Source organism: Myiozetetes cayanensis, unplaced genomic scaffold, assembly GCF_022539395.1.
Source record: "Myiozetetes cayanensis isolate MyiCay16 unplaced genomic scaffold, myiCay2020 scf470, whole genome shotgun sequence".
Classification (NCBI taxonomy): Eukaryota; Metazoa; Chordata; class Aves; order Passeriformes; family Tyrannidae; genus Myiozetetes; species Myiozetetes cayanensis.
The window spans coordinates 917-15,181 of NW_026087710.1; the positions used below are offsets into that span (position 1 = coordinate 917).

At 49.8% G+C, this 14,265-nt stretch overlaps 1 protein-coding gene across 1 annotated transcript in view; it reads left to right on the forward strand.

Annotated features, from left to right (window-relative positions):
- The window catches only part of LOC126648271 (spermatogenesis-associated protein 16-like), a 15,565-nt gene continuing 1,300 nt past the window's right edge, over positions 1–14,265 (forward strand). The window contains exons 1-11 of the mRNA XM_050331058.1: positions 1–15; positions 926–1,006; positions 2,103–2,498; positions 4,200–4,345; positions 5,412–5,501; positions 5,830–5,914; positions 6,387–6,534; positions 6,839–6,979; positions 7,227–7,339; positions 10,625–10,789; positions 12,669–12,746. Coding sequence (XP_050187015.1) covers positions 1–15; positions 926–1,006; positions 2,103–2,498; positions 4,200–4,345; positions 5,412–5,501; positions 5,830–5,914; positions 6,387–6,534; positions 6,839–6,979; positions 7,227–7,339; positions 10,625–10,789; positions 12,669–12,746 — 1,458 coding nt within the window. The remainder of the gene's footprint in view (positions 16–925; positions 1,007–2,102; positions 2,499–4,199; positions 4,346–5,411; positions 5,502–5,829; positions 5,915–6,386; positions 6,535–6,838; positions 6,980–7,226; positions 7,340–10,624; positions 10,790–12,668; positions 12,747–14,265) is intronic.

Consider the following 14,265-nt stretch of genomic DNA (forward strand, 5'->3'; position numbering starts at 1 on the left):
ATGGGGACCCAGCAGGTGAGTGGGAACTGCACAGCTCTCTTTGTGCCGGGCCCAAGGGCGGGGTCTGAGTGTGCCTGGGGTGTCCTGTGGGGGGATAATTCCCTTTGGGAAGAACAGTTTGCTGCTCCAGAGCTGGCAGCAGCTTTGGTGCTGGACGTGGGGGCCAGGCCTGGGAGGGAAGGGAGGGTTCCTGGCCATCCCTGGGGACACCCAACACCTCCTCCCCTGCCGCTGTCACGCTACAGGCAGTGGGCACTGACGAGAGGGTGGCTTTTCACTGCGTTCCCTCCACCCCAATTTACAGCCCGGCCTCAGCAACTGCCAGACACCTCAAGGGGTTCCTTCCAGTCACCTTGGTAGGCTCTCCCAGATTCTTGGCAGCCCCAACAAGGCCACAGGAACGACCAGAAGATGCTCTTCTGATGCGCTTCTGCTGTGGGGAGTACTGAGAGAGTTGGGGCTGCCCTGCCTGAGGAGGCTCCAGGGGAACCTCCCAGCCCCTCCCAGCACCTGAAGAGGCATTGGGAGAGCTGGAAAGGGACTCCAGACGAGGACTTGCAGGGACAGGATGAGGGGGCATGGCTTCAGACCGAGAGAGGGCAGGCAGAGATGGGATATGGGGAAGAAATTTTCCCCTGTGAGGGTGGGGATGCCCCGGCACAGGATGCCCAGAGCAGCTGGGGCTGCCCCGTCCCTGGAACTGTTCGAGGCCAGGCTGAATGAACAACTCCCTTCCTGGGGTTCTGTACCAGCAAGACACCTTCCAGCAGGTCCTGCTTGTCCCGTTTTTAAAACTACTGGGCCGGTTCTCCAGGAGTGAAGGAAGGGTTGAGCTGGAATTCCCGAGGTGGGAGCAGAGGGGGAGTGTTTAGGACCGAGGGGGGACAGCCCTGCAATCTGAGTGTGGTCATTTGTGCTCTTCCAGGAGGCTCAGGGGCCTGGGCTGAGCCAGTGGTTCCCTCCCCACGAGTCCCCTCAAGAGGGATCTCCCTCAGGAGCCCCTGAGGTGAGTACAACCGTGCTGAGTGGCTTGGGACAAGCTTTAAATCAGATTTAGGGGAGAGAACTGCAGGAACCCTGGAAGAGCGAAGCTGCTTTCTCCTTTTTGTCCCTGAGTGTGATTCATTTCTGTGTGCCTGATTTCTTTGTCACCATTTTAACCCAAAGGACACTTCTTTCCTCTGCTCTGCTGGCTGAACAAGGTCTTTGACAGTGAACAGCTAAAACGGGAACCTGATTTCAGATGGCTCTGTGTAATTTTATTGTAATCAAACCAATAAATGCACTAAGCACGAGCAACGTGCTCGGTGTAGAAATAGATTTAATGCATGTCGGTGGATTTCGAAATTGGTTCCCCGTAAATGAACACCATTCTTGTTCAGATCAGAAGAGGTGTTTCAGATGGTGCTTTGGAATAGGACAGAATACTTGTCCTCCTCATACCGGGATAAAGTAAAAAATGAATATTAGATCTCCAAGAATATTAGATCTCCATGACTGTCAAAGGATTCTTCCAGATATTTGGACTTTATTTTGTTCTATTTCATTTTTTTTCATTTAATTTAACACGTTCCAAATCCATGTATCCAAATGCATTCAGTAAAGTTACAAGATAATGGAAGGCAACTAATTTTAACATATTGCCCCCAATGTCGTGTTGTTTGGTGCTAAAATCCCGTGGCAAAGGATTTTTAAGGCAAAACGTTTTCAGAAATCACTTTTTGAAACAAACCAGAGCTCTCCTGGGACAAGCAGTGACAAGGACGAGGGGGAATGGCTTTAAGCTGACAGAGATTTAATGGGATATTCAGAAGAAATCCGTCCTTGTGAGGGTCGTGAGGCCCTGGCACAGGTTGGGCAAGGAACCTGCATCTGCCCCATCCCTGGAAATGCTCAAGGCCAGTTAGACAGGGCTAAATGCTCAAGGCCAGTTAGACAGGGCTTGGAGCAACCTGGAATAGTGGAAAGTGCCTCTGCCTATGGCAGGGGGTTGAAACGAGACGATCTTCGAGGTCCCTTCCAACCCAACCCCTTCTGTGATTCTGTAAAATCACTTTAAATCCCACAATTGTCACCTCAACCTCCCGCCCCTTCTCTCGCAGGAGGCAGAGGAACACGAGGAACAGCAGAGGAACGGCCCAGACGGAGGAAAGTGTGAAAAGAAAGCAGAAAGCCATGAAAACCTGGCGGGGACAGAGGCAGGAACGCCACCAGAGAGCGGAGCGGGGACATCCCCGAGCCCTCCCCTTCCCATCCCCGCGCACAACCTCGGCGAGATCGAGACCGAGCTGCTCCGCGCCGACGAGGAGCTCGACTTTGGCCACTCGGTGATGCCCGGAGAGGCACCAGCAGCCCCTGAACCTCCTGCCAGACCCCCCGAGGGCGGCTTTTGGAGCCGCGTTGACCCCCGGCTTCGGCTGCCCCTGCGGGAGGGGCTCGCCCGCTGCGGGCGGGACGAGTACGAGGCGGCGGCCGCCAAATTCTCCACGGCCCTGCAGGTACCGGGACGGGGGAGGGTTGGTTAGGAAATCCTGAAATCCGAAAGTTAAGAGCCGTAAATAAACATCAGAAGAAGAAGGGAGGTTGGGGGGGCTCGGCCGAACCAAAGAATCTAAGGGGTGGTTTTGTGGGTTTTTTTCCTTAACTTGTTTTTCCCTTAACTTTGAGTCCTCAACTGTGTTTATGTGAGGAAGGAATTGAAGTCTTGTAAAAGGAAAAAAAACTTCTCCCCTCTTTAATCCCCAGCTGTATCAGCAACAAATGACCTTTCAATAATCAAGAGAGCTCCCACTCCTCCCCCAGCTGTCCCTGCAAGCACCTGTGCCAAACGTTTTAATATTTTGCTTAAATAACAGGTCCCTTTGGGTCCCTTTTTTCCCCTTTATGGTGTTTCCATCGTGCCCTCTGTTTCCTTTTTTTTTTCCTCTGAAGACAGAAGATGCCACCAGAGCCAGGCAGGAATCCTTTTCTTTCTTGCATGAAAGACAGGACAGCTCCTATAAGGATCAACCCCCAGAACTTCGGGGTTCTCCAGCAGTTCAAAATCCAAACGCTGAGTTTTGTGGGAAGAAACACTTTGTGAGGTACTAAAGGGATACAATGTGCTCACACCTGAGCTGTCTGAAGTGGACATGCTCTTCTTCCAGCAGTAGTTATTTCTATGATTTCCAGTTCAAGGATTGAAATCCCAAAAGCAGGAATCTACAGAGCTTGGGCATTTTTAAAAATCTCGACCAGCCTCGACTTTTATCGGTGTAAATATGAGAAGAAGGAGGAAAAGAGGGAGTTCCCCTGGCAAGATTGCAAATGAGTTTTACAGGGGAGGGAAGAGAGAAAGGAGGTGGAGGAGAGCCCAGCAGGTGGGTCACCCTTCCATCCACCGGTGCCTCCCAGAGCACAGCACTCTGATAAACTCTCAAATCAAAGAAAAAAGGGAAAAACAGGAGCCATTTTCTGCTTTACAGGAACGTGGTTGGTGATGAGAACAGAGGACTTGCATGCTGGACTCTGCACTCCCTCTAAAAATTTCTCTCCACTCTGACCCCAGTACCTTCAGCTGGATATTTGACATCCTGATAAGGGGGTCAACTACATTTGTTTTAGCACTGCTCTGCCAAAATTCATTAAAAAGCATTTATAAAACCTTAGAGCTTTCCAGTTCACGAGCAAAAATCCTATTTCTATTTCTTTTTTTCTACAATACTGGAGCCATTTTTTTAAAGCAAGAAATATTATAGCAGTCAGTGAGTAAAATTAGCAAGTGTCATCCTTTTTTAGGTGCTTTTTTTGCTCCCTATATTCAGAAATGAGCTGTGGAGGGGACAGAACCACTGAGAAGAAAGGAGGACTTGCCTCATCCTAAGAGGAAATGGAAAGGCTGGCAAATAGAAATACTGGGGAAAGAGTAACAAGAGATGAAGGAATTCTTTCCTGGGATTGTGGACAGAGTGATTGGAACATCCCAGAACTGCAGGGCTGGGGCTTCTCAGTGCTCTCCTAATCCAGCTCTCCTCAGAAGCAAAATCCAGAACATCCCTGAAAGACAATTCTGGACTTTGTACTGATTTTTTTTTCAATGCTGACTTTAATTAAAGCCATTGTGCTTCAGTTTTCTCCACTGATCAGTCACAACAAGCACTTCCACCTAACAAATGCTGTGTTATAACGTCTGTAAATAATGGTTTTGTTTCGTGTTTCAGCTTTGCAGCAGAGGCTTTGCCGTGGAGGACCCCTTGGAGTCCTCTCCAGAGGACATTTCCAGGGTTGCCAGTTTTATTGAGGCAAAACTCGTCACCTGTTACTTAAAACTGGGGCAGCCTGGCATTGCTCTGAGTCATTCACACAGGTAAGGAAAAACAAAATATCGAGTCAATTCACTGCTAAGACTGAAATCCAGAACTGAACAAAGCCAGGAATAGGAGCTGTGCAGGGAGAACCATTTTCTAATGAGAAAAGAGGAACGAGTGAAACACACCCTGAGTGTTGCACTGGTGTTTAGATTGGACTGATTTCTCCAGACTGAAGATTCCAGTTGTAACAGCCCTGTAAACATCCAGTGCTTTGATGATGCAGAAGGGAAGGAGCCCCTGTGTGCAGCCCCCCTGAGCCCAGACACAGGGAGGGGGTGAATCCTTCAGACCAGTCCCAGGCACCAATTTTGGGGCTGAGTGCCCAGGAGTGGTCAGAGAATGTCAGGGGCACCTCCAGAGCTCAGCCAGCGGGAACAAAACCCGCATTTCTACCAGGTGGACTGTTCTGAAGTGGGAGCAGTGAGCCCTCCCATCAGAAGCTGCCCGATCTGCCAATCTCACTGCTGAGCTGCTGCCAGTTCTGCCGTGCCAGTATTTATTATATTACCTTTAAAGCCTGAAATCTGTTACAGCTGGAGCTGCACCTGTTGAACTGAGGGTCTAAACACACGTGCCAAAGGTTCACCCAACACAGAGCCCACCCCTTGTGCAAGGAGGTGTTTCAAAATCTCTCATTGACGTTATGATACCTTCCACATGCACAGTGTTTCCAGGGAGATGGGTCAGGCACCTGTCTGGGGAGCTGAGGGTTAACGAGAACTTGTGCTCGCAGCAGTTTTGGCTTCCCTTACCCACACACCAAAGGCAGAGGGAATATTATCCCTGGAGCTTTTTTTTCCTAGAATACACAAAACTCTAATGAAATTGCATTTATAATAAAACAACAGTGAAAATTTTGCTGATGCTTGTTCATCTGGAGAGAGGAGGGGAGGGAGACAGAGAGAAAGAGCCAATTGACATTTGAGACACAGAGTTGTAGAGAACAAGTGCACGTGGCATTTGCCTCAACCACAGCTTGATTCCCACGAGCTCTGCTGATGTAAGGAGCAACACCCTAACCCTTGTCCATCCATCCTCCTTCTTCTTCTCTCTCTCCCCAAGGAGCATCATCCAGAACCCCTCCTATTTCCGCAATCACCTGCGCCAAGCCGCCTGCTTCCGATGCCTGCGGAGATACTCGGAAGCCGCCAGGTAAAAACTCCCCTTGCAGGGGTTTCTCTCCTTCCCAGCCCTTGGGAGATTGGCTCTGTGTGTGTGCCTGTGATCTCCAGCAGAGCTCCAGCCCTCCCAGCTGGTGTGAATGTGAATAATCCCAAAGGACACGACGGGGCCGTTCGCTGGTGGAGAGTTCACCGAGCTAAAATTAACCTGATGCTCTGAAGCTGGGCAAGGAACTGAGAGCTCTGTGTAATTTTTTGGCCCAAACCCTCACGTTGCACTCATTTTTGATCTGACCTCCTCTCAATCTGGCCACAGACAACCCCTTCCCTGCCTCATTTCTGCTGCTTATTCCTCTCAGAAGCGCCATGATCGCTGACTGCCTGTACGTCCTGGCAGGGGGCACCAGGCTGGGCACCAGTGACCTCATCCAGCTCTACTGGCAGGTAAACACTGGAGAAATTGGGTGCCTGTCCCAGCAGTGGGATCAGCAGAGGGAGGATTCCTGCTCCAAAAGACCGCCTGCAAAGGGGGCTCTCGGGCACATCAGCCAGCAGGACTTCATCACAGTCCTCCCAGGCTTCAAATGGAGCAGATTTGTTTGGACTGATTTTAAGGGATAAATTCAAGGTTGTTAACCCTTGGATCATGGTTTAATTTCATGGGCTGCTGTAAAATTTAACTTTGGGTACTGTTGCCTGAGCTGTTTTTTCAAAACCCTTCCTGATACGGAGAGCATGGAATCACTTTTTCTTTTCATTTAAAAGACAATTAATCCAGCAATTGTCTCCTCGTTGAAGGTAGGGGTTTGTGGAGTCCCTACCCAGCCTACCTGATTGTTTTGCTTGTTTGTTTTTTTTTTTAACTAGCCATCACCCAACATCAAACATCTCATTCCTTCACCCTTTTTTTTTTTAGGCTCTGATTCAAGAAGCCCTCAGTGAAGAAGCGTCTTTTTCTGTCCTGTACACACCTTTTGAGAACGAGGACGAGGCTGACAAAATAAGGGAGGCCACTGAAACCTTTGCTGAGAAGCACCCTGATTACCTGCAGCACATATTTACAGGTAGCAGCAGGTTTCATGTTTTTAAGCACTGTGTGTGGGGCTGAGCTCAAACGAGTTTGAGGTGCTTGAGCTCCTGTTCTATCTCAGGCATCAGCAAAACTGTTGGTGCAAAAGGCTGTAAAGTCCTAAATTTTGAAGCCCAGTGAGAGCTGGGTGGGTTGGTTTGGTCACCTGGTTCTGTGAAGGTTTCTGGAGAACATTTCTCTTTCTCAGACTTACTTATTTTTCTCAAAAAAAGAAGTAACTTCTCTTACAGCTGAACAGAAATGTGACAGTGGAAATCATTTTCCTTTCCCTGTCACAGATCCTTATGGAATTCACCTGTTGCCAGAGGGAGCTGAATCTCTGCCCGACCAACAGTACTTACTAACCCTGGGCTTCAGAGACAAAGAGCTTGGAAAAAATGTGGAAAAATCTGTAACTCGAAAGCTGCCGATCTGTCCAGGTGGGCCAACTGGCTCAGGAACTGAGGTGGCTCAGGGGGACCCCAATAATCCTTGATAAATGATAAATCCTTGATAAATGATAAATCCTTGATAAATGAGGAGAGTGGGGGGTGTCTTTGTGCTGGCAGCCCTGAATGCTCAGGGAGCTCTCCCCACCCAGTTTGAACCAACATCCCTCCAGATCCTCTGTGAAAAAAGGGAGATGAACAAAAACAACCTCTCTGGCTCTGTGGTTTCACCTCCTAGACCAGAAAACGCCTTTTGGCCCCGGCACGGAGGAGGGAACAGAAGCATTTTGGGAGAACGGTGGGAAAAAGGTCATGGCAGTCCTCGATTTTATAGGAAGCACCAAAATAAAGGTGAGCATTACATTCTCTTTAGGGTGTGGAGGGGGTGTGGCACCACAAACCTCTGGGTGTAGGAAGGACGTGTGGTTTTGGGGTGTAATTCCTGCTGCTGGTGGTCCACCAGTGTCCAGAAACGCTCCATGAATTTCCACAGGAACAGAGTTCCCGTGGGTTCAGGCACTTTGCAGAAGGAGCCCACTGTTTATTCCACGCAATCTTCTCCAATCTTTGTGGCTTGTGATGTCAAATCCCTGCTTCAGGGAACACCCAAAACAGCTGCTCGCTGTATTTAACACCCAGAGCAGACTGCACAGACCAGCAGGATATCCCTCAAGAGTCAATAATTGCCACTTGAAGCATTCCCAGGGATTGAGATCGTGCTCCCTGAGGAGTGAAGGATGTGAAACAGCCTTCACATCTGTTCCAAACACAAGGAGGGTGACCATGATTAGCTCTGCTCTATCCCCTCTGCTGTGATGGCCACACCTTCTTAGCACTGTGGCTGACAATTAGCCCCAAAAATCAATTTTGCACATAGATGGGACTCTTTTCATGCAATTCTTAAGGGTTCTTCCTGATCAAAGAAATGTGAGCTTGAGACTTGGGAGGGAAGCTCTGACTTCTTTCCTTCCCGAGAACACCTGTGAAACAAATGACAGCTTTGGGAAGGTAGAGGAGCTGTTCCTGCTCTGGGCATGCCCTTCAATTGCACTTGAAGAAGCTGCAGTTGTAGCTTCCAACCCACAGAGTGTGGGGTTGGATACTTGGATACACAATAAAACCCTGGTCTTTCTGAAAGCTCCAGGAAAAATGGCAATTTTAATTTTTTTTTTTTCCTGACCCCGCAGTTCTGCCTTTGCTTTTGGGTGTGAGATCCCCTCTGTTGCAGCTCTTCAGTCCCTAAAGAGCAGCAGAAAGAGAAAAAACATTGAAATCGGGCATCTTTTGGATTCCTCATGACTCTCCCTGTTCTGTAAATTAATTTGGAGGTACAGGACCACACAGTTTAAGCAGAGATGTGTGGGATCTGCTTTCCAGGGCACAGGGGAAAAAAAAACGTCCTATTAGAGATGAGAGCAGAGTGCTGGGTTAGGAGTGCTGAAGCTGGTCCCCCACTCACTGCAGGAATTTCCTCTGCTCCTACACACCAGTATTTTCTGCCAACCTTAGACCTCCCTTCTCTTACAGCTGAAAAGAAATGTGACAGTGGAAATCATTTCCCTGTCACAGATCCTCATGGAACTCACCTGTTGCCAGGACATGTCCCTTCATACATTTAAATGTTCTTGCTGAAACAGAGGTGGCCCCCCCCAAAAAAAAACCAGGGTGAAACCCCAACACCACGAAAAGCAGCAGCAAACAGGCAGGTCGGCACAGCACCCCCAAATCTCAGGCAAGGGTCACCCCACTAGTGCCATCTCCAAAACAGCAAGGATGGGGGAACAGGGCTGAGCCCCTGGGCCTGCAGATTCACAACCAACCCTGGGGGTCAGGGCAGGAGCTTTAATGGGGAGCAGGAAAGCCCCAGGAGAGGAGAGAGGGTCACTCAGCTGGAACAAACAGCTGCCAGTTCCACGTCCACCGTCAGGGGGAACACAACTTGTGTTCCCTTCCAACGATCCCAGTGAGACCAAACCTCTGCTCCCAAGGGCAGGTGGCAATGCCGATTTTCCCTGGGAACAGAAATGGGCACAGAGCCAGAGCTGCTCTGCTGTGCAGGGTCGACACCTCTTTGTGGACCTGACAGAGACTGGACCACCTTTGCTTCTTTCTCAGCATTCCACAATTGTCTTCAAGCTAGAAACACTATTCCATCTCATTTCTGTCACACGTAAGCCGAATTAAAAACTTCCTCCGGACAAATTTCATCTACAGAGTCAAGCCTTACGACTCACTGTAAGAGAATACAACAGTACCTTTATGGTTTAATTTCTCTCTGCTCTCTTCCTCATTTGCAGATGCAAATGTAAAACCCAACTTTTTTCTTCTAATCGAGCTGGTTTTGACAAAACCACCTCACAGTGCCAAAGTCGAGCTCCTTAAAGCCACAGCACCACTTAAGAGAAATAAATTCTGCCCCCTCGGCTTTGCAGCCGCACAACCTGGAGTTAATGACACGATTTTTACACACAGTGCTATGGGAAAGATGTGAAGGGAAAGGTTTAAGATGCTTAAAGGCTACCATGTTCCTGGAGGGGTGGAGGTCAGAGAACACCTCTGCTGCTTTTAGCCCCTCCAGGGGTCTGTGTTTGAAAACCAGGGGTTTGCCTGCCTGCACCCAAACCACGAGCTGACACCCTGCATGCTTTTCCTCAGCCCCCCCCTCCCCAAGACTGGAAAAGCCCATCCAGGAATTCAGCTGATGTTTAATGGAGGAGATCACAGTAAAAAAAAAAAAAGGCTTTTCCAAAGGAGAAAACCTTATTTGTGTTTGCCGAAATTTGCTACAGTGACATATTATTTTTATTTTTATGGTGTTACCAGAGAGGTTGTGGCAAGAAGGGTCTTGCCAGCACCAACGAGGACAACGAGAAGCCCCTGGGGCACGGGAGGGCTCCAGGGATCAGGGATTTTTCCCTGAGTTTCTCCTCTAACCTCTTTAATTTTCCCGGGCCAACAGGACAACGAGAAGCCCCTGGGGCACAGGAGGGCTCCAAGGAGCAGGGATTTTCCCCTGAGTTTCTCCCCTAACCCCTTTATTTCCCCCTGACCAACAGGACAATGAGAAGCCCCTGGGGCACGGGAGGGCTCCAGGGATCAGGGATTTTTCCCTGAGTTTCATCCCTAACCCCTTTATTTCCCCCTGACCAACAGGACAACAGGAAGCCCCCCGGGGGGACACGGGAGGGCTCCAAGGATCAGGGATTTTTCCCTGAATTTCTCCCCTAACCCCTTTGCTTCTCCCTGACCAACAGGACAGCGAGAAGCCCCTGGAGCACGGGAGGACTCCAGGGATCAGGGAGTTTTCGCTAGAGTTTCATCCCTAACCCCTTGACTTTCCCCTGACCAACAGGACAACAGGAAGCCCCTGGGGCACAGGGCTCCAGGGATCAGGGATTTTTCCCTGAGTTTCATCCCTAACCCCTTTATTTCCCCCTGACCAACAGGACAACGGAAGCCCTCGAGACACGGGAGGGCTCCAGGGATCAGGGATTTTTCCCTGAGTTTCATCCCTAACCCCTTTATTTCCCCCTGACCAACAGGACAACGAGAAGCCCCTGGGGCACAGGGCTCCAAGGATCAGGGATTTTCCCCTGAGTTTCATCCCTAACCCCTTTATTTCCCCCTGCCCAACAGGACAGGCGCAGCCCCTGTGCCCGCGCCATCGAGCGCTTCCACCGCGCCGCTCTGCTCGGCCGCTCGCACCGAGGGCACGAACAGTCCCAGGTGATGGCCCAAGCCCTGGCCGAGCTGGCCACCGTCCCCTACCTGCAGAGAGTCTCTCAGGAGGACGACAGGCTGGTAGGTTTGGATTTCCAGCACTCCCTTTGCAGGGCTGGGAGCCAGGGGAGGGAAGGGGCCGGAGGGAATTTGTCCCCTGGAGGGACCTGAAGGAATTTTTTAATCCTCCCTTTCAGCGCCTTGTCAGAGGAGGTGCTGATCGCCTGCAGGGGTAGCTTTGGTAGAACCACCAGGACTCAACTTGTTTAAAACCCTTTCTTTCCCTCCCCCACCCAGACCTCCCCAAATCAGTCTGGGGCAATGATTGTAATCATTCAGATTGTGCCCCCTTGACTTTTCTGGCCTCAAAAGGCACCTGCAGCCCAGTTACAGCTGAGGAGGAGAGGGGGGAAAAGAGGAAAAATTAATTTTCTGTGCTGGGTCCATCCACAAGATACTCCCATATTACTTGGAATAAACCTGGTAATTTGTTAAACTCACTGCAAAGGTGCCATAAATTGGTGAAGAATCAGAGGCTCTTGAGAAAAACGTGGACTGGGCCCTTGGCTGAGCAAACCCAGCTCCAGCAAGGGCCAATGGTGGGAGCAAAAAAGGCCAAAAATTATGATATTAAAGTGGGGTTGGGTAAAAAAGAGGAGGGGGGAAATATCTCTTCTTTGCTCGGTGTGGGACGATGGATAGAGTTGAACCTAGAGGGGATTCAGGATTTTTAAAAGCAGCTGCAGCTCCCTGGATGGGCTGAGGTCGACATGCTCTGCAGTAAAATAATAAATATCTGCTCAGGGGAACAGAACAGAGAGTGGAATGCAGAGGAGACCACCTGGCCCCTCTCCAGGCCAATCCCAGCAGACTGGGAGAACGTTGTGGTACTGAAACCCCAGAGCACCTCTCTGACAAGAGGACAAGCAAGATGTTCTGGTGCTGAAGCCACAAACACGTGGAACCCCCTCCTCAGGGGCCAAAGAACCACCACAACCCCCCTCCCATTAAATACACCTATCAGAAATAAAAGGCATTGATGACAGAGGCGCTCAAACTACACCCAAACAGAATAAAAATAGTATAAAAGTAAGTTTGGAATAGGGGGAAAAGGAGGAAAAGACTTCCACCAAAGCTGCTGGGAGCAGTCAGCAGGCTGAGCTCCTCTTCTTACCCCCCCCAAGAGGGTGGCCTTGGGTGAGAAATAATCTCTGTGCACGTTAAATGCTGCTTTTACCACCAGAGCTTTTTGCTTGTGCTCACCCACAGCGTATTGATTCGATTGCTCCATGTTAGAACTTGTGCTTGCTCAATATATGTACCAGTAGATGGCTTTAAAGCATATTTTTGCAGCAGACACCGTCACCAGCAACCTTCAAACCTGTCCCAATTTGTCACAATCTGTCACAATTTGTATTGATAAAAAGTGTTATTCTGTAAATTGTTAAAGTGAGCCCCTTAAAGCCCTTGGAGATCTCTTAGCAATGGATCTTAATTACTTTTAATGAGTAACAAACTGGGGAAAGAGACTCCAAAAAGTATCATTTGGGTTCACTTCAAGCAACTAAACGTTTTTGGAAGAGACCTCCTGGTGTTCAGCGGTCCCACCAGTATCGAACACCAGTTTCCACCAGTTTGTTCTGTGTGTGATGGATCCAACCCTCCTCTTTCTGCCCCTGAATTACGAGTAACCAGACCATTTCCCAGGGTTTGGGAAGTGTGCAGGATGAGACAGTGCTTGGACTAACCTGGGAAGGGACTGGGGTGAGGCAAAACTGCAGCATTTTAGACCCACAATAAAGCAGCGCGAGGGCTGAACAAAGACGGGTTGCCCACGGAAGATGAGTCACAAAATCACCGGGGTGCAAATTATTTTTAAATTAGCCTTTAACCTGCTTGTTCAGGCGAGTTATCTCCGTGTGAATCCCCCACAATGATGGTTTGTGTCTCGGCCCCGCAGCTGCGGTCGCTGACGGCGGATGCCATGGACATGCTGGCTGGGAGATCCGGAGATCGCGTCTGGACTAAAATACAGAAGGTAAAAAAAAACCTGCAGCAAAGCTGATTGGGAAGGAAATGTCCCCCCTGAGCCCTTTGTCTCTTCAAAAGGCAGGGAAAAAAAAAAAGGAAGTGCTTTATGAAACCAGACCACGCTCCCTCAGCTCTGTCCACGCTCAGGCCACGGGGACGTGTCTGGGATTTGCCATCGCTGCTCTGCAAACGCCGTCACTCCTGACCAGCTGCATCAGGAATGGTGCAGTGTTGTCAGCAGCTGGTATTTCCACCCCAATATGCTATAACAGTGCTTGTTTTGGAAAAATAAACAGCCAAGCCACAGTTCCAGGTGGGAACATCATTGAGGTGGGGGCTCCTGGTGACACCCCCGGCAGCGCAGACACCGCTGGATGGCCCTAAAGGAGCTGCTGGAAATCCTGCTGCTGTTCCAGTGTCCCCTCTGCTGTCACTCCACCCCCTTCCCCCTCACCCAGGACCCGCTTTCCTCGTCCTCACGACACTCTGTGCTCACCCAAAGCCTCCCCAGAATACGAGGGGCACTTTTAACCACAGGAGAAAGTTAAAGCTGACGTTTAATTTGGGCTGTTCCAGAAGAGTCCTGGAGTCTCGGTGGCTGCTGTTAACGTGGCCAAGCCTTTCCAAAACAGGCACCGTGGAATCAGCCCTTTTGAGCCTTTCCCACCTGCTTTTTTGGCCAGCCCATCTGTTTTCCTAAGCTTTTTTATTTCAGCTTCTTCAAAACGGGGCTGGCACCGGGGATTCCTCCAGTTCTCTCTGCACGTTCCTGTGCTGAGCAATCACAGCAGAGCCAGTCCGGGAGCATCTTCAGAGATCCCCAAACTCCCCACATGGCAATGGATCCCTTGGATCAGCTGTGATGGTTCGGACCTGGCTCCCTCTCAAATGCCCAAACTCAAAGTAACAACCCCTTCCCCCTCCTTTCTTCTCTCCGGGCAAAGGAAAAACAAAAACTATAAAAAATTGAAGAACCCAAAATCAAGCTAGTTATATAAAAATATATATATTTTACGTACATTACAGCTATATACACTTAAGATGCCATGAACACAGTGCAGGGAATCCAAACACCCCCTGAAGAGAAAGGGGAAAAAGGGACAAAAGGGGACAAAAAGAGCAAGAGCCCAGGGCAAGTGCCCCTCAAGCTTCACCCCCACAGCAGAAAACTCTTTTCCGTGGCATTATGAACAGCTGATCTCCTGAAAATGCCAGCTCTGTGGGCACAACCAGGAGGTACAGCTCCTGTCACAGACCCCCCTGTGCCCCCTCGGGCACCCCAGGGCAGCAGATGGGAGTTATCCACAAAATTTCCTGCTTGGCCCTCTTGCACACCCCTCACCCCTCACTGACACAGCCCCATGAGCTCCAAAAGCGGGGCTAGAAAGCACTTTAGAACGGCTCAGTAAATGGATAAATACAAGATTAATTGGGATTAATTCCCAGTCAGCTCTGCTGCGTTGTGAGTGAAGAAGTCACACTCCACTGAGTGCCTGTCTGCAGATGAGGACTTTTTGTGGGTTTTT